Source organism: Mirounga leonina, unplaced genomic scaffold (genome assembly GCF_011800145.1).
Source record: "Mirounga leonina isolate KUSES-001 unplaced genomic scaffold, KU_Mleo_1.0 Mir_125, whole genome shotgun sequence".
Lineage (NCBI taxonomy): Eukaryota > Metazoa > Chordata > Mammalia > Carnivora > Phocidae > Mirounga > Mirounga leonina.
Genome location: NW_023270305.1, coordinates 15,096,925 through 15,115,593, shown reverse-complemented (window position 1 = coordinate 15,115,593; position 18,669 = coordinate 15,096,925). Strand labels below are relative to the sequence as shown.

Below are 18,669 nucleotides of genomic sequence, written 5' to 3'. Positions count from 1 at the left end.
ACATGGGTCACCTGGAGCTTTAATACTCAGTTTCAAATCCTTTGAACCCTATCAGCCCCTTTTCCCAGTCATATTATATATTGTTTCCTGGTAGATTTCTCTTCCTAAATACAATCCTAATCACAGTACTACTAAAAACAACCATTAAACTCCTTAGCTGAATATTTAGGGCTCTATCTGTATCACTGTATCTTTAAAATGCCTTTCCTTACTTATCTCCCACGACTTTGGACACATATTCTATGACTTAGACAAACTGGACTGCTCTGTTTTCCTCCAAATGTGCTACTGTTGTGAGCTGAAATCACGCTCATTCTTTGTCTCTAGCTTCTATCAATACTAACAATCTTTCAGGGCCCATCCCAAATGTTAGCTCTTTCCTAACCAGATGTAATCTCTCAACAACCCACTAAAAGATCTTTGTACTTCTCTTGTAGTACTAAAATCATCATGAATTGCATTACTGTTGTCTATGAAGTCATCTTATGCCCCTAACCAGATTTTACTTTTATTTTGAAGTATAAGGCTGCTGCTTGATGAAAATGGATTCATGAGAACAGGTGACAGCAATAAACTGACCTCCTTCAGGTGCCAAGTGGTGCCTTTATGATGTGGGTGGAGAAAAAAACCATCATAGAGAAAAGCAACTGCAGACTTAAAAATGGTCACCTGTAATGATCACATCCTATAATCCCTGTGCTACTTGGTTCCGATGTGGTTAAAGGTGGCAATACCTCCCCCATACACAGGCAAATTCAAAAAGATATAATGGAATTAGTCTATACTTTGCCTTAAAAAAAAAAACTGCATAAAACAGGATTAACAAAACAAGGAGGTCTGGGTTTTTTTACAAACTCGATCAATACTAACTAATGGTGAAGAGTTCTAATGCAACACTGACCTGATCAATCCTATCTGAAGTTTTGTGCTTATTTCTGGACATCACAGTTTAAGACAGATGCTGGCAATCTGGAACATTTCCTGAAGAGAAGCATGAGGATAGAGAAGAATTTAAAACTTATACTATATATTGAAAGTGTAAAGGATTAAGAATGCCTAGCCTATAAAAGAAGAGAAATCTCTAGTTGAAAATACAAGTTATTCTATTACAACGTGATATATTCATTCCTCTAAAAATCCTGCATTCTAGTAAATTACATATTAAGAATAAGAGGTTAATGAGGAAAATATGGTAAGGCTAGACCTTACCTTACAGTTGCCTGTATAACTTTGTAACCATAGCATTAACAAAAACCAAAGTAACTCCAGTTAAAAATATTGACATACTTAAAATACCATGCCATATTCCTAATGAATAAAGAATTATTATTACAGTACATATAAGAGCCCTGAAAATGCAAAGATAACTTAATGAAAGGGACTACAAGGAAAGGTTGGAATGCTGAGTTATAGGAAAGAGTGGGGGGGACATCATCACAAGCTATAGTAGAGAGCAAGTTTGGGACAAAATGTAATGATGCCAGAGAGGGATAGCTGTGGCTCACTGTCTTGAGTTGGTTTCCTTTCACAAAGATCAGGGGAAACCATGCAATAAATACTTAAATACAATGTGTATGGCAAAACTGAGCCAAGTGGAAGGATATGGCGTGAATGGACCTTGTGTGCAACACCATATCCCTCCACTCCTTGCTGTGTTCATCTGGCTTAGTGTACTTGGGATTCAGCTGCTGTTATTTAGTGGTCAACATATTAACGTGATGGGAAAAATCAACTATAAACCATGCAACTTTTGTATTATACTGACATGCTTCCATTACCAGTCATGTATGAACTGATTCATGGTACTAAAGCTCTGTAGCAGAACAGACTGTACTTGAAGATTTTCACCACATATGGGGCTACTGATGATCACTTGAGATACATATATATTCTAAAATTCTAAGTTAGAAAACAAAAATATAAGCACACCATAAAATTAAAGGCAAAATAAAACTATAAAAGAACACCCAAAAAGAAAGGAAGTTCACAGAAGCCACCTGTGATTGTTCTTCATTTTTAGTAGGAAAATATACTATTGTCCGAATTACCACAAATTATATCTGGAAATCTGCGGCACGAGTAAATTTGGGTTTTGAATTCTAGATGGGGAAAATCAGGAGAGAGGAAAAGAGAAGCAACAAATATAATTTATCTTACTTCCAGTGGAATACTTATTTTCTTCCTAGTCCACAATAAATTCAATACTTTGCAGTACAAATTAAATGACTCAATAAAATCAAAACGATTTCTATTCTGCATCTACTCCAAGTTCAGACATACATTAAGTACCATCATATTCATTATCTCATTAATATTCCCAAATAGCCTGACCATGTTTTAGCAGGACTCTAAGACATGGAAGAGAGGTTAGTAAATTATATGTTACAAACAGATTATTAAAAATAAAAGAAGATGGAATAAAGGAAGGAAGAAAACAAGGCAGGAAAGGCAACAAGGAGGAAGGAAAAGAGGGAGGGAGTCTTCAATCACGTTGAGGATACTAGAAAATATAAACTAAGAGACCACGGTATAAAAACCACTCATCCTCACTTATCTTTCCATGATGTCCCCAGCACTTTGTGAAGAAATATTCCCCTCCATAGTCTAGAAAAGGGATTGGCAAACAACTACCAACAGGCCAAATCCAGACCAGTGCCTGTTTTTGAAAATAAAGTTTTATTGGAACCCAGCCACACTCATTCATTCACATATTGTCTGTAGCTGCTTTCATGCTGTGACAGCAGAAATGAGTAGTTGTGAAAGAGACCATATGGCCTGCAAGCCTAAAATTTTACTATCTTGCCCTTTAGAGAAGATGTTTGGGGCCCCTGATTTAGAGTGTATTTTTCTCTAAGCCTTGCTTCTCTCTCTAGAGGAGGGAGATACAAGGACAATGAACTAAAGCAGCCAGGAGTCCCCTACTTCAGGAAGGAAGAAAGGGAAGTTCCCTGCAGAGTAAGTTTTCAGACCATCTCACTACTTCCTTCGTGAGTAAGTCTCAAATGCTAAATTTGGCTCAAGGTTCGCAATGATAAATCCAACTTCTTACGAGAATACACAGCACCCTACTTTGACAGCACTTTCTTCCAGGTACGCACTCCCCCTTTTATGAAAGTATGCCCACTCCTATTTGACTAGACAGAAACTATTTCCTTTGAGATAAGATGAGGGTTCCCTGTGAATTCTTTATGGTCTTTCAAGCACCAGACAACTGTTTTGCTTTAAAACCAGATTTCACAAGAATGAGTTAAAGCAATCTTTATTTCTAAAAGCGTGACTTTTTTTGGATCCAAAAAATTCCCTAAACTAAAAGGTCTCAAATTCTGAGGCATCATTTAATCTGTAGTTTAGAGAAAAATCTTTGTGAGGTCAGTCTTTGAATTTATAGTCATTTATCAGGATCAGAAAGCTTTTTAATGTTTGCTATCTTATGCATGCTGAGAAACGACTATAATCAATATATATCACCCTAACTAGCTGGCTGGATGTCAAATAAAGAGAATATTTTGGGGAGATTATCAGTTTCCTTCCTAGCAAATATGTAAAACTAAATGGACTTTCAAACAATTCCAAATAATAAAGGACAATGCAAGAACTCATAAAAAAAAAAAAAAAAATCCCAGGGAAATTAATCAGCTTAATTCTCTTTTTCTGGGCCACAGAATGCAAAATCTTCCCTTGTTCCTAAGGGAAGGTGACAAGAATGAGAAATTTCAAAACTGCAAATTTACTAAAACTCAATCTTTGATGACAAGTCACAAAATGTGACTGTCACACACACACTTTTTCGACACTCACGTCATTACCTATTTTCCCTGACTATATGAAAGAACCAGAGCACCACCTGAAATGAGTTTCCCCAGCAACATTCCCTTTAAGCTTTTCAAAGACAGAACACCAGTAAGATTATCATATTCAAGTCTGTCATGAATTAAAGCTATTTCTTGAAAAGCCTTCTCTAGGACTGTTTTGGCCAGCATACTATCATTTCCGTTGGTTCTTAACAATTTCATTTAATCATTTCAGTTTTTCAAGTTTCCATCCCATTTCCACAACTCATTTTGTCATCTACCCACTGAGTATATGTCCTCCTCACCTACGTTCTCATGAAGACCAACAATCTGGTCTCTCCCTGACCATAACACTGAAATGTTTCTTATTCTCACCATCCCTATGGCTCCAGCCAAATCAAATGTTCCCCCCCCACCCCTGGGTCTATTCTTGTTCATTCGATGGCATTGAGCATTGCCTTCTTCAATAACATTTTAAAATCTTTGGCTTACACAACTCTGAGCTCCTGACGTCCTTCCACCTAGATGACAACTCTCTTCCATTGGGTCCTTCAAGTTCAGGCCTTTGCTCTCCCCTAGTTGTATTATTACACTTACTTCCTCACTTTGGTTTCATGATCCCCTTCTTCTCCACTTTGATCATGTAGCTCCACTCTAGTCCCAGCTGCCAATAATTAAGACTAGATATTCTGTCAACAGCTCCGAATAAATACTTAATGGTCTTGGGCAAGTAACTGAACTTCTTTGGGCTTCACTATATTCTTATGTTAGTTAAGTAAATTCTCTAGGAAAAAATTAAAGAGTAGGGGCTTCAGAGCTGTGAGGGGGAACATAAGCAAAGTGACAGCACCGGGAATTCTCACAGTACTGGCAGGACAGTGAGGAGAGCTGCCCATTTTAGATTACCAGCACAGGTTGGGGAACAGTATAAATAGCACTGCATGGATGGATAGACTCTGGAAGCAGGATCCAAGAAGAAACCATTATTAGTCTCAAGAGAAGATTAAAGGAGACTACTCTTGCAGTATAATATCGCAGAGAAATTGGACAAGGGAGGGCGTGAAGCCAAAGAAATGAAATAGGAAGCTATTACCATGATAATCCAGGTGTAAAGAGACTAAGACTACCTGTTTAACGAAGTCTGAAATCATTCTTCAAGCACTCAAGATCTTTCAACCTTATCTTTCCAGGTTTCTCTCTCATTATTCTCTGCAAGAACTTTCTCTTCCAGTCTAGATTACTCCCTGCGCCCTAAATCAAGTATGCCCACAGTCCCACCAGGAATGACTTTATCAGCCACACCTTAGCTGTCCCTCTTCCCTTTCCAGTCTTTAGAACCTATGCCTCTTCAGGGGTCTAGTTTATGCCTAAACTTGGTCACAAAGGCTTCTCTAACCATTCCAATCCATAACAATCTACATTTTTAAAGGCCTACAACTATCCTTGAATTCCTTTTTTTTTTTTTTTTTGCTTGTCTAATCCTCAACAGATTGCAGTATCACTTCAAATCAACACTATTTAAAACACAGTAGTACTGCACTGAAGAACCACGTCCAGCCAATATGGTCAGGGTCAGGGTTGGGCTCAGGGTCAAGGTTAGAGGATGGATGGATGGATGGATGGATGGATGGATGGATGGATGGATGGGTGGACGGATACATACATACATACACACATACATACAAAGGCAAACAGACAGATAGGAAGGGTGAAAACAAGCCTGTTCTGGACACTCTGTTGCAGTTGTAAATAGCTAAGGATACTGGGGCAGGGGGAAGGGGGGTTCTGGAGCTACCTCAGTTCAAGGTTCTCCTTCTGTCACACACTGGGTCACACTAAGATCCCCCTTAACATCACTCTACAATGTAAGTCAAGGAAAGAGAAGAAGGGCCTGGATCCCATCTCTGCCCCCCTCACTAACTTCTCAGGCTCTAACAGCTTCAGCGTCATCCCCACTTCCGAGTCCACCCGACCTCCTCACTTCAGTTAAAACAAAAGGACTCGTGTATTAACACAATTAACTCTCCTACAGTGGCAGGGAGTTTCAGCATCCCTTCTCATCTCCGGCCATCTTGACAGAGAATTACACACCACAAAAGGCTGTCTGCAGCTTCACATTGCCTTCGCCTCTTTACCACTGTCACTACTTGATTCCGTTCTGACTACCTTCTCTCTTCTTTGTGTTGTCCCCGGAGTCCCTGTGCACTGCATCTCCCACTTTCACCTAATTCGGTGACATCCACGTCACCCTCCTCCTTTGTCCTACTCACTTCAGGGCTTCACAGAGCACATCAACATGTCACCTCTGAAAAACCCTCCAGACAGATTTGCCTTGGAACACAGACCACTGCAGCTCTCACTTGAGTGTCCTTCCTCAATCTTATTTATTCTTTCTACGTCAGGACAGATCTCAGGAGCCCTAGCTTCCCGTTCTAGATTCTAATCTAGCAATACAGAGTGTTTCTGGCTGCAGTGTGGTGTGCTGGAAAGACCACTGACTTTAGAGCCAAGGAATCTGCCTCCAAATCCCAGTTCCACAAATTGCTACCTGGATCACTTACAAAATGGTGCCTCCAGAGTCCCTATCTATTTAAAAACATGGAGGGAGGGGCGCCTGGGTGGCTCAGTTGTTAAGCATCCGCCTTTGGTTCAGGTCATGATCTCAGGGTCCTGGGATCGATCCCCGCATCGGGCTTTCTGCTCAGCGGGGAGCCTGCTTCTCCCTCTCCCACTCCCCCTGCTTGTGTTCCCTCTCTCGCTGTCTCTCTCTCTGTCAAATAAATAAAATAAAATCTTCAAAATAAAATAAAATAAAAATAAAAACATGGAGGGAAAAAAATGACTTCGCAGAGTTGTTGAGAATATTAAAGGAGATAACGTATATACAGCACCTAGTCTGATTCCTACAAACAGTATATATTCAATACCAATAGTCCTTTTCCTCACTCCCAGCCTTCTAAGCTTAGCACTGCCAGCCCATTAATAAATGAGGCTGGAGGCACGAGAGCGGGGCGCAGTCATGCCATCATCGTGCCAATAAATCCATTTACATCTGAGTTTATTGAGCCAAAGTAGAAATCCATAGCTTCTACTTAGAGCAGCAGTTCTTAACCCTGGGTGCACATTAAAATTACCTGGGGGATTTTTAAAATATAAGAATATTTGGGCTTTACTGCCAAAGATTCTAGTTCCATTGACCCGAGGTAGGGCCAGGGTATCAGTGCAGCCCACCATGAGAACTACTGATTAAAATTAACTGGCATCATCCAGAGTTAAATGGAACCCACGCGCCCTTGGCACTTGTGACCCACTGTTACAAGTTCCCCCCAGACTAGACCATGCAGAATAGATGCAATCTCCCCAAATTCACTTTGGTTCCATAGATTCCTAAAATAATCTCAGTGAACCAAGCCACTTCATATGGATCTCTATCACTTAATATGACAGCAATCAAGGTGGAAAAGTATCCAATAAATATGTAATAGAATTCTGGAGCATCATACCTCCCAAAGGAAAACACAATACACACACCACACCTCAGGAGATAATTTTAAAATATACTTTCTATGCCCTAAAATACCCAAAAATCTAGGCCTAAACTGCTTTCTGCACAAAATTATACATTAGTTATCTTTCAGTTAGTGGTTCCAGTCATGAATTCACCAGCCTTATGAACAGAAGGTGTATGTGATGGTTAACTTTGTTTCAACTTGTCAGGGCTAAGCAATGCCCAGATAGCTGGTAAAACGTGATCTCTGGTTGTTCCTTTGAGGGTATTTCAGGAAGAGATTAGTATTTGAATCAGCAGACTAAGTAAAGAAAATCCACCTTCACTAATGGGGGTGGGCATCATCCACTCCTTGAGGGCCCAAACAGAACAAAAGGCTAAGGATGAATCCCCCACGCCCCACCCCGCCAGCCTGCCTGTCTCTCCTCCACGCCCCTCCTCCTGCTCTCCTCCTTTCCCCTTTCCCTTCCCCTCCCTTGAGGCAGGAAGTCCATTTTCTCTGCCCTTGAACATGAGAACTCCTGGTTCTCTCACCTTCACACTCCATGACTTACACCACTGCCTCCTCTCCTCCCCTGGTTCTCAGGCCTGTCCCGGTTCTCTAGCCTCCGGATGGCACACTATGGACTTCTTGGCCACCATAACCTTGGGAACCAATTTTGTAAGAAATCTCCTCTTACATATATTCAATTTTTTCTGTTTCTCCGGAGAACACTGACAAATACAGAATGGCTCCCTAGCTCAGAATCAGCGTCTGCACATCTGAAGGCAAAATGCAGTGTCAATCCATCCACTGCTCTCACAGCCCAACAATCAATGACCGCCCTGTGCTCTGGGGAGTTGTATCCACCTGTGATATTCTTCAGAACACCCTTGTGCAGCCCACCTGGCTACCAGGCTGCCATGGCCACCACACGGAGGCATTCTCTTTGGCCAGCAGTTTAAAAAAATATGTATCCACTACCATCACTTAAAAAGCAGCCATGTTTTCATATGCAAAAAGCCCTGAGATTCCCGGCTCCCTCTAATAACATCTGCGCATCTGGCACCACGGGGCCCCCACTTTCACATGGCCACAACTGTGTAGGTGTGGGGCAACTGCTGCTATAGCTGAAGCTCACGCCTGCTGGCTCCCTACCGCTCTCCCCATCTCCTTCGGTAGTTCAGCCAGCCAGACTCCCTCCTTCTCAGGGCCTGCCTGGCCCCATGAGCACCTGCGGCTGCTAACGTCCGCGTGACCAGGGAGGCAGCTCCTACACAGGATAACCTCAGCACGCAAGTCGTCTTAGAGGTTCTCCTCCAGGTTAATGACCTTCTTAGACCACGTATGATTCCACTCTGGGTAGCTCCCTGAGACCCTCTGCCTGTCCTGGGCCCCTGAAGCTATCCTGACAACCTGACCTTAATTCCTGCTTTCTGCCTCTGTTTGACACAGGGACCTGTGTGCCACCACCTGACCCTGAGTGTGCCCTGCCTGATCAGTCTAGCCATGGCGGCCTCTGAAGAAGAATGAGAAGGCTGAGAACCTCTTCTCCTGACACAGATGGCCAACTTCAGCTTTCTCACCTTCAATTCATTTCCATACTGTGTTATGATTCAGATGCCACAGTGGGACTAAACTGCAGCAAGCAGTCCTTCAAATTGTGTGAAGTTAAACGATGCCAAGAAGATTCCTATAGAAACTAGAAGTCCCAGTATTTCAGCAAACTGGTTATGGTCCTACCTCTGGACTGGGCTTGGGTGCCATGGTACCAAGTGTAGGGACACTCCCAGCAACTACTTAGACTACTGCTATAAAATGAATTTTTAGGGGTGCCTGGGTGGCTCAGTGGGTTAAGTGTCTGCCTTCGGCTCAGGTCATGATCTCAGTGTCCTGGGATCAAGACCCACATCGGGCTCCCTGCTCAGCAGGTAGCCTGCTTCTCCCTCTGCCCCTCCCCCTGCTTGTGCTTATGCTCTCTCTCTGAAATAAATAAATAAAATCTTAAAAATAAAATAAAATTAATTTTTAGTGTCCCCCCCAAAATGTATATGATGATGCTCAATCCCCAAGGTGACAGTATTTGGAGAAGGGGCCTTTGGGAAGTAATCAGGTCGCGTGATGGAGCCCTCATGATGGGACTAGCATATAAGAAGAGACTTGAGGGCGCCTGGATGGCTCAGTCGTTAAGCGTCTGCCTTCGGCTCAGGTCATGATCCCAGGGTCCTGGGATCGAGTCCCACCTCGGGCTCCCTGCTCTGCGGGAAGCCTGCTTCTCCCTCTCCCACTCCCCCTGCTTGTGTTCCTGCTCTCGCTATGTCTCTCTCTGTCAAAAAATAAATAAAATCTTTAAAAAAAAAAAAATAAGAGACTTGAGAGAGAAGCTCTCTCTCTCGGCCACTTGAGGATACAGCGGGGAGACAGCTGTCTACAAGCTAAGAAGCAGGCCCTCACCAGACAATGGATCCTCTGGTGACTTGATCTTAGACTTTCTAGCTTCCGGAAATGTGGGAAATAAATATGTGTTGTTTAAGCCACCCAGTCTATGGTGTTTTTGTTAGAGCAGCCTGAATGAACTAAGACAACTATAGGAACAATTACGGTCTTATCAAACAAAGAAAAGTAAGCACCGATATTTTTTAAAGGTTGTGTTTGTCACATCCACTATCAGCAGGAAATGATTACTATTTAGCCCTCTAGTGCAGTGAGATGCTGCCATTTTCCTAGATATTTCTGTATGATGCTGAGGGGGAGTCCTAACTATAAAATTTTAACTTGACTATATTCTGAATAAACAGGCTCATTATTTTAAGAGGCTACTTCACACACATACCATGTTTACAAGTAAGCTTCTCCTCTCCCCCAAACACTATATTCTGCGTTTCTAAGTACTTCTTGCTCAGATGATAAAAAATTTTAGTAGACAACTAGAACTTTTCCTTAGTTATCTCACTATGGCGTATGCTTTTCCTGAAGAAAAATAAAATGCTTTCCCTGCATCACATACTCAGGTTTAATAATTCTCAGAATAAGAGTAAAGACAAGAATATATATAAGTCAATTTTCACCACATCCTGAAGAAAATCAAGGGCAGCATCTTCTCTTTTTTTTTTTTTTTTAAAGATTTTATTTATTTATTTGACAGAGAGAGACACAGCGAGAGAGGGAACACAAGCAGGGGGAGTGGGAGAGGGAGAAGCAGGCTCCCCGCAGAGCAGGGAGCCCGATGTGGGACTCGATCCCAGGACCCTGGGATCATGACCTGAGCCGAAGGCAGTCGCTCAACCGACTGAGCCACCCAGGCGCCCAAGGGCAGCATCTTCTAATGACATATGATTCAGCCTCATGACTAGTTCTTTAAGAAAAAACGTAACAGGTATAAACAATCTTTCTCTGGTTTAATAACTGTAGTGAATCTTACACTTTTGTCATTTCAGTAATACCCCCTTTATTCTGGGGACCACAACTTCTCAACATAAACCTACCAGTTGAGAAGTTCAAGGGTGCAGACCTGGCCCAAGTGGGACAGACCCGGGAAAGCTGATCTATGCCTATCTGTAGACTATCCAACATGGGATCCATTTCCTGCTATATGGACTATGGAAGGAGAGGATCTGAGCTACATTTCCCATTTCATTTATAGTAGTTTGTGCTGGATTTCCACCACCCACAAAGAATCCTAATACGGAAGTTTTGTTTTGTTTTTGTTTTTTTTTACTGAGTTCTTATGTCAATGATTTATCTAACCCACTGACTTACCTCATCCAAGAATTAAATTTAGACACTGAAGTCAGGACTCATTTTCAGAATAAATTCACTCTATTCCACATAAGAACCATATATGCCTGAAGCATAATATTAAGTAAAATCATATCACTGAATATTTAATGGCTTTGTCATTCTAACATCAAAAAATTCTATTAGTGGATAAAAGACGTATGCTTGGAAATATAAACTTGTAAGTGGATGATGGCTTCATGATGGCATAATGAAATCTCACTGCAGCAAATCAGGATGCAGTCAAACTCCATGCTATTCCAATATTTAAAAGGTCTACTTCACCTTTCATTTCTTGGGGATGGCAACGTAAAACTACATTGATGCTGGTGAACAGTATCCTCATCCTAGGAACCTGAAGCGTTTATTTTGGGACTGAGACTATCGATAGCATCCTGATGATCAGATTAGGAGCATCCAAATGCTAATAATACGTAAATCAGTTCCTAATGCAAACTGAGTTTTCAGAGTAGTATAGCCAAATGTTCCATGGTTATGATACAACTTTAGGAACTCAGATCTTAAAACTTTCAACAGGTATTCTGGATTCCTTCTGGGACGCAGGTATTTTTTTCCTGGTTGTTTTGTGCTATACAAGAGTTTCTTGCTTTTTGTTTGTTTGTTTGCCTTGTTGCTTTACTCTCTTTGCACAGACTAAAGGTCCAGAAAGACATCAGTGCTGCCATGTAGGCATTTCATCTATAGTAGAAATGTCATCTCATCGTACTTTGGGGGGTGTAGGGGGAACACTTTCCCATTTTGCCAAATAGGCTCCACTTTTTCCTGTCTGACTGGCAAGGAAAGTAAGGACATAATAAAAAAAGTTAGAATTATTAGAACAGAAAATATGGAAACTTGATTTTGAAGAGAAAAAAATTAGATTAGAATCCAAGAAGGATTTTTTTTCCTTTGACCTTCAAGAACATGAGCAGAGGCAACGTTAGGTTCAAATAAGACAACCATTCGGGCGCCTGGGTGGCTCAGTTGGTTAAGCGACTGCCTTTGGCTCAGGTGATGATCCTGGAGTCCCGGGATCAAGTCCCACATCAGGCTCCCTGCTCAGCAGGGAGTCTGCTTCTCCCTCTGACCCTCCTCCCTCTCATGCTCTCTGTCTCTCATTCTCTCGCAAATAAATAAAATCTTAAAAATAAATAAATAAATAAGACAACCATTCAAACTGATAAGGCCCAACAAATCAAAACAAAGATACTGTAACTGTAAATTTACGGATTAAAGTGATTATATAAATAATGCACTCTTATATACTACTGAATTTGGTTTTAAATGAGCTGAAATCGAGTTTTAACTGGAATACACGGAGGTCACTGCATCTGGGAGCTAAGAGTTACCAAGGAGACTGCTTGCCACTCTAATAGAGCACAATAATTGCCAAAACCAAATTAATTATGCTTGGTAATCACAGATCTCATATGTATATTTTCCACAACAGGAGTGTGGAGAAACTAATATAAATTGCTGACTTCCATTCTCACTTGGACTTCATAACCCTTGGATATGGAGTGGAAAACTAATCAACTGGAAACTAAAAATGAAAGTTTAGTGAGGCACAAAAATCCCATGTTTTACTTAGGGGAAAAGAAAATAATTTCCCCACATTGAGTGGAATGTATAAAAAAAAGTGTTCCTTAATCTTTTCTATAGTCTATAGTTCATATTCCACCAGACCATACATCTTTATTTTTTTTTTAAAGATTTTATTTATTTATTTGAGACAGAGAGAATGAGAAAGAGAGCACATGAGAGGGGGGAGGGTCAGAGGCAGAAGCAGGCTTCCCTCGATCCAGGGACTCCAGGATCATGACCTGAGCTGAAGGCAGTCGCTTAACCAACTGAGCCACCCAGGCGCCCCACCAGACCATACTTCTAATCATTATCAAAATTAATATCTAATATTATGTGTGACTACTATAATATACAGGAAAACTTGTACAAGGTTTCTATCTTCTCTCTAGACTGTTCTAAATACCATTAACTCTCTGAACAACATCAAATTAGGAAGGCAGAAATTTTTCTTACATCAGACTAAAGCTATATAACTACAGATTGAAATATGGGGCTGAGGACAGCTAGCCATATCTTAAATTGCAACCAAAATCCTCATTTGTGATGAACCTAGGCCTCATGTTAAGACTTTCTGTTCAGAACCTGCTCCCTGGTCCATGTGGTTTCCTTTACACTAACTGTAGCCTAGTCACTTGGATTCTGCCTCTTCTGTACAAAGCGTCTGTAGACCTTGCCCCAAGGTGGTTGCTTCTCCCAGCCACACCTTGCCTGCGTCACATTTTAAACAATGCCATATACACTGGTCTAAAGAGAGTCTTGACAGCCCGGCTGTGAAGGTGCCTGAGATGAACTGCTGACATTAAATAAGGAAAATGAGATGCCCTTTAGCATAGTTAATATGCAATTCTACCTAAAGACAAAATGCCTATTATTATTACTTTTTTAAAGATTTTATTTATTTGACAGAGAGAGACAGCAAGAGCAGGAACACAAGCAGGGGGAGTGGGAGAGGGAGAAGCAGGCTTCCCGCCAAGCAGGGAGCCCGATGCGGGGCTCCATCCCAGGACCCTGGGACCATGACCTGAGCCGAAGGAAAACACTTAACGACTGAGCCACCCAGGCACCCCCAGAATGCCTATTAGATAATTTCCATAACAGTCTTTCCTCCCAGTAAGATTACTAACAGTGACTTTCCCCCAAATTTAGTTTACTTATACTAATTTTACCTTATAAGGAAAATTCATTTGCAAATTACTTTTAGGGCTACTATTTTAGTTTTTAGATAACAAATTCAGTGAATCTTCATATAATACTTTTAATAAAATCATTATCTGAAAAAGATGCTGGCAAGCCAATCATACAAATATTCAGAGTTAAATAACTACTTTAAAAGCACATTTACATTTAAATAATTACATTTAAAAGCTCGTATGTGGTATCACATATTTTTACCTTGAGAAGGTATGTAGGAATATTGCTGAAATCCACTGGCAACTTCAAAAGGAAACGAGCTGAAAATTCACCAGTCTGTAGGACAAAAGGTATAATAATAAGATTAAAATAAGAAATTGATTGTGAAGTGACAATTATAGCCAAGGCCACAAGTTCAACCTGTTCAAACTGGAGGCATTTTCAATTCGGGTTTCCTAACATTAGCAAGAAAAGAAGGCTGGAAAAGCAGGGAAAGATCAGAAAGAATTCTTAAATTATTAGCTACTAAAAGCATAATTAGAACTTTTTAAATCTGCATTTTCAATGTGCAATAAAATTATAATGTCGTGTTACCTTTTTGGGTTTTTTACGTGTAAAAAGAATACATGAATGCATGATTTTTTTTTTTAATCCAAGCAATAGAGACACACCTCTCCCTTTGATTCATTTCTTTTTTACTTAAGCATTCAGACCACTAAGATTTATAACCCACAGGCGACTGACATATATCACTATCCTTTATAGTGCATCTGGAAGTACACACAAAGATCAAACTTCTGCCCAGAGAAAGCAGTCTATCAGTAGGTACCCCAAATAAGATTCTAATTCCCTAAACAATCTATTAACATCATTATCACCAACTAATATTTTTTAGTAATTCTATGAACTAGTCTCCATAGGAAAGAGGTACAGAGGTTTAGAGATTTAAAACATTTAACCACGCCTAAATAATGACTTCTACTTTTTTTTTTAAAGAAAAAAAACTCATGTAAAGAAAAAAGTTTTCCTCTCAATTTATGATGATGGGAAATCATAGAGTTCCTTTTTATGATGGGCATGGCTAAGGTGTCACATTGTTTTTAAAAAAAACTTTGTCACAGTGTGGAGAAGGGGCCTTCCAGCTGGGCTGTCAGACACCTAGGGGTTCCAAGGAACCTCTGCAAAGACCACAAAGTAGGGTGCTGAGCTGGTGGGGTCCTGGGTCTTCCAACCTCTCTCACTCCAAGCCTGCAGTTCAGCTTGGGATTCTGACATACTGGGTTTCATTATGACATGCTGTTTGAACAAAGAACTCTCGGGATGATCCAGAACTACTCTAAAGAGTGGATCTCTATCGGACACCTGGGTGGCTCAGTTGGTTAAGCAGCTGCCTTTGGCTCAGATCATGATCCCTGGGTCCTGGGATCGAGTCCCACATCGAGCTCTCTGCTCAGCAGGGAGCCTGCTTCTCCTGCCTGCTGCTCCCCCTGATTGAGCTCTCTCTCTCTCCAACAAATAAATGAGTAATATCTTAAAAAAAAAAAAAAAAAAGTGGATCTCTATCATTTTTATATTTGGGGAACACTGAAGAGCTCCCAATATCTCCACTGCCTTCTCCCCTTAAAAATAAAAACAAGCACCCCAAACTCCCAAAACACATGCTTCAACACAACAAGCATTTACAAATACTTCTTTATGGATCAGTGGATGAAGGCACATAAGCTACCTACATACCTCTTACAGATGATTCCACATCAATCACCACAGCTTTCTACAAATACCCTAACAACTGGCGGCCATTTTTAAATGCTGACCTAAAACCCTGAAAATACAAACAGAAATATAAACCTTGAGCTCAAAAGATAAAATTGCTAACTACCATCTGCATGGTGGTTCGTTGTTTTACTGCTTACAACATCCTTCAACTTACATCGACCTCAGGCTAAGGACAGAGCACTTCCTCACTGCCACAAGCCCAACCCCATGACACAAAAAGCAGAAATGAGAGAACTGAATGGACAAACTCAACGCTGAGGCAAGCCAGACAGACTCACAGAAGCCACTGCACCACCAGAAATGCCAGTGGTGAGAAACAGGAGGCATCACGGGAGCTGAGCAGCTAGTCGTAGGGCACGCCAATACATGCAGGCTACTTGAAAGAATAATTAGGAGCCACCCAGGGATCTACAAACAGCTCACCATGGTGGGTGGGAGGAAGAGGTTTGTGAAAGAGCCGAATAAAATTCTTACATTCTATTACAGTCCGAGATTACTAGAAAGGTATGGTTTGGGCATTTTGTTAAGCTCCTAGAGGATTCTACAACTAACACCACCTATTGAGTGTGATTCTTTCAACCTAAGTACAGGGGCTCATATACTGAAAGACGTGAGTATAGGGACAACATAAAGCACTATAGAATGATATGGGAGCTTATGAGAGGGGCATCTAGCCCAGTAGGAATTTGGGGGGTGTGGGAAGAACGGAAGAGTCTTCCTTGAGTGCTGGTACAATGCTACAGAGGAAGGAACACTCATCAAAGAAGACAAATTCCCAACCACTGTCCCCACTCTCTCTCCTATATAATCAATTTTTCCCTCTTTACCCACTCACTCCCATCAGTATACAAACATCATTTAAAAAGTCTTTACCGAAAAGAAAAAAATGTAATAAAATAAAAAGTCTTTCTTAACTTCATACCTTTCTTCAGGTCCCATCTCATTTCTCTGTTCTACTTTACAAAACAACCTCCTGTAAAGAACTGGTCTATATTTCTTCTTTTACTATTCTCTCTGGAACCCTCTCCTGTCAGCCTCCCCCGCCGCCACAACCAGGCAGCCCCAACAGCTCATCAGGGTCACCAATGACCTCCCCATGGCCAAATCCAACAGTCATTTCTCAGTGCTCATTTTAGTACTTGTTCTCTCAGCAGCGTTTTGACATAGCTGATTATTGCTCCTTTCCTGAACATTCTCCCCTTGGTTTCCAGGATCCCACCCTCTCTTGGTTTGACTTTACTTCACTAGCCCTCCCTACGGCCTCCCCAGCCTCTGCACGCTGGAACACACCACCACAGCTCAGCCTCAAGACCTCTCTCCTTTCCTGACACTTCAGGTGACCTCATCTAGGCTCAAGACTTCCAATACCATTTATATGCTGCTGATTCCCAAATGTTCTATCTCTGCCCAGACCTTTCCCTAACTTGTTTCATTTATCCAACTATCATGATTGAAACCAAACTCCTGATTCCCTTCCTTTGATATTTAGTCTTCATTTTAGTAAATGGTAATCCCATTCTTTCAATCCTTCAGGCCAAAAACCTCAGAAGCATCCTTGATTCCTCTCTTTCTTGCTCATCCTACGTTCAAAGTGGCAGAAAATCCTGTTGATTCTACCTTCAAAATAGATCCTTAGTCCAACCACTTCTCACCACAGCACAACCACCTGATCTGAGCCACGGCCATCTCCAGCCTAGCTCACTGCAATCACACCCAACTGCTTCAGCCACTGTTCCTCTGGAAGCTTGTTCTGGTCTCCAAAGGCACAGCAATGCTTTCAATACATTAGTCAGATCATGATCCTCCTTTGCTCAAACCTCTCAAATGGTAGAGTTTAGCTCCTTTAGAGAATAATCTGATAAGGCAAATTGAGCAGAGATGTGAAAGAGGTGAGGAAGAAAATCATGTGGAATGTGGAGGAGAAACATCCCAGGCAAAGAGAACAGGAAGTATAAAAAGGGTTGATGCAGGTGCAGGCCAAAATGTTCAAGAAAGAGCAAGGACGTCAGTGTTACTGGATCAAATAAGCACTAACACCGATCAGAGGTCACCCCGAAATTCTCTTTTTCTAACCGCTGCAGGATGTGCAACAATCACTCATAACATTAGTAAACACTGAAATGACAACTGCATCTACACGGAATATTTGTTAAGTCATTCCTGGGGATATTGAGAGAGGTTTTTTACAAGTACCAAGGGGTTAGAAGATATTGCAGAAGGGAGTTGGTTGGACAGACAATAATAAATCAAGCTCAATTCATCTTCATTTTTAATTTGGAGACTCAAACCATCTACAATCAATGAACAGCCATTTCTACCTACTGGGATACAATGTCAATCGGTGAGTTAAAATGGCAGTCTCAAAACTTTCACACTGTTAGACTCAATGGCTCTTCTACATTTTTTTTTTTTTTTTGAAAACAATGAAAGGAGTAAAATGTAGGATTTAAAAATTAAAACAAGTCTTGTACATATAAGGTAATGGGAAATATAATTACATATTTAGCACTTGGACTCATGTGAACTGCTAGTTATTTTAGTCCATGTACTACATTTTAGCTCTTTTGCCCTATTTTAGTTTGTACAATATATTTTTATTCTACCAGCTATTTTAGACCAACATTCCTTTAAAAACGCTTAGACCATCCCTACTTTATCCCCTCTCAAAATGTTGATCCTAGAACTAATATAAATTTATGTTTATTGGCAAAAGACTGATTTCCACAACTAAATTCATAATAAAAGGCAAGTTGATCCAAGGACTAAGAGGAGTTTGTGTTTATCAGCAATGGACTGATTTACACAACTAATGTCATAATATGAGAAACTTAAGGCTGTGAAAGGAATTCGGTGCTCTGGAAACCACAGAAAGTGCTTTTTGATCTCCAACTTTCCAGCTGACTATACAGTCTTTATCTTGCCACAAGAGAATAAAGAAAACTTAGCACTTATTTCTAACTTAGAAACATTGGAAACTACAACTTAAGAATTCAGTTTTCAGTTCTGCTGCTGATTTTCCCCATGACCTGGAAGTAATCTCCTTCTGTGTAACTAAGTAAATGCTGATTTAAAACATGTCTTAATATAAAACTTAAGCTATAAATTACATAAGGAACAAAACA

General features: G+C 40.8%; 1 protein-coding gene across 6 annotated transcripts in view; it reads right to left on the bottom strand.

Annotated features, from left to right (window-relative positions):
- BABAM2 (BRISC and BRCA1 A complex member 2) overlaps window positions 1–18,669 on the bottom strand; it is a 399,311-nt gene that overhangs the window by 244,692 nt on the left and 135,950 nt on the right. For all 6 annotated transcript variants that reach the window (XR_004678467.1, XM_035000819.1, XM_035000822.1 and 3 more), the window contains exon 6: window positions 14,033–14,107. Coding sequence is in view for 5 of the 6 variants with exons in the window: in XM_035000819.1 (XP_034856710.1) it covers window positions 14,033–14,107 (75 nt within the window). In the remaining variant the exon portion in view is untranslated. The remainder of the gene's footprint in view (window positions 1–14,032; window positions 14,108–18,669) is intronic.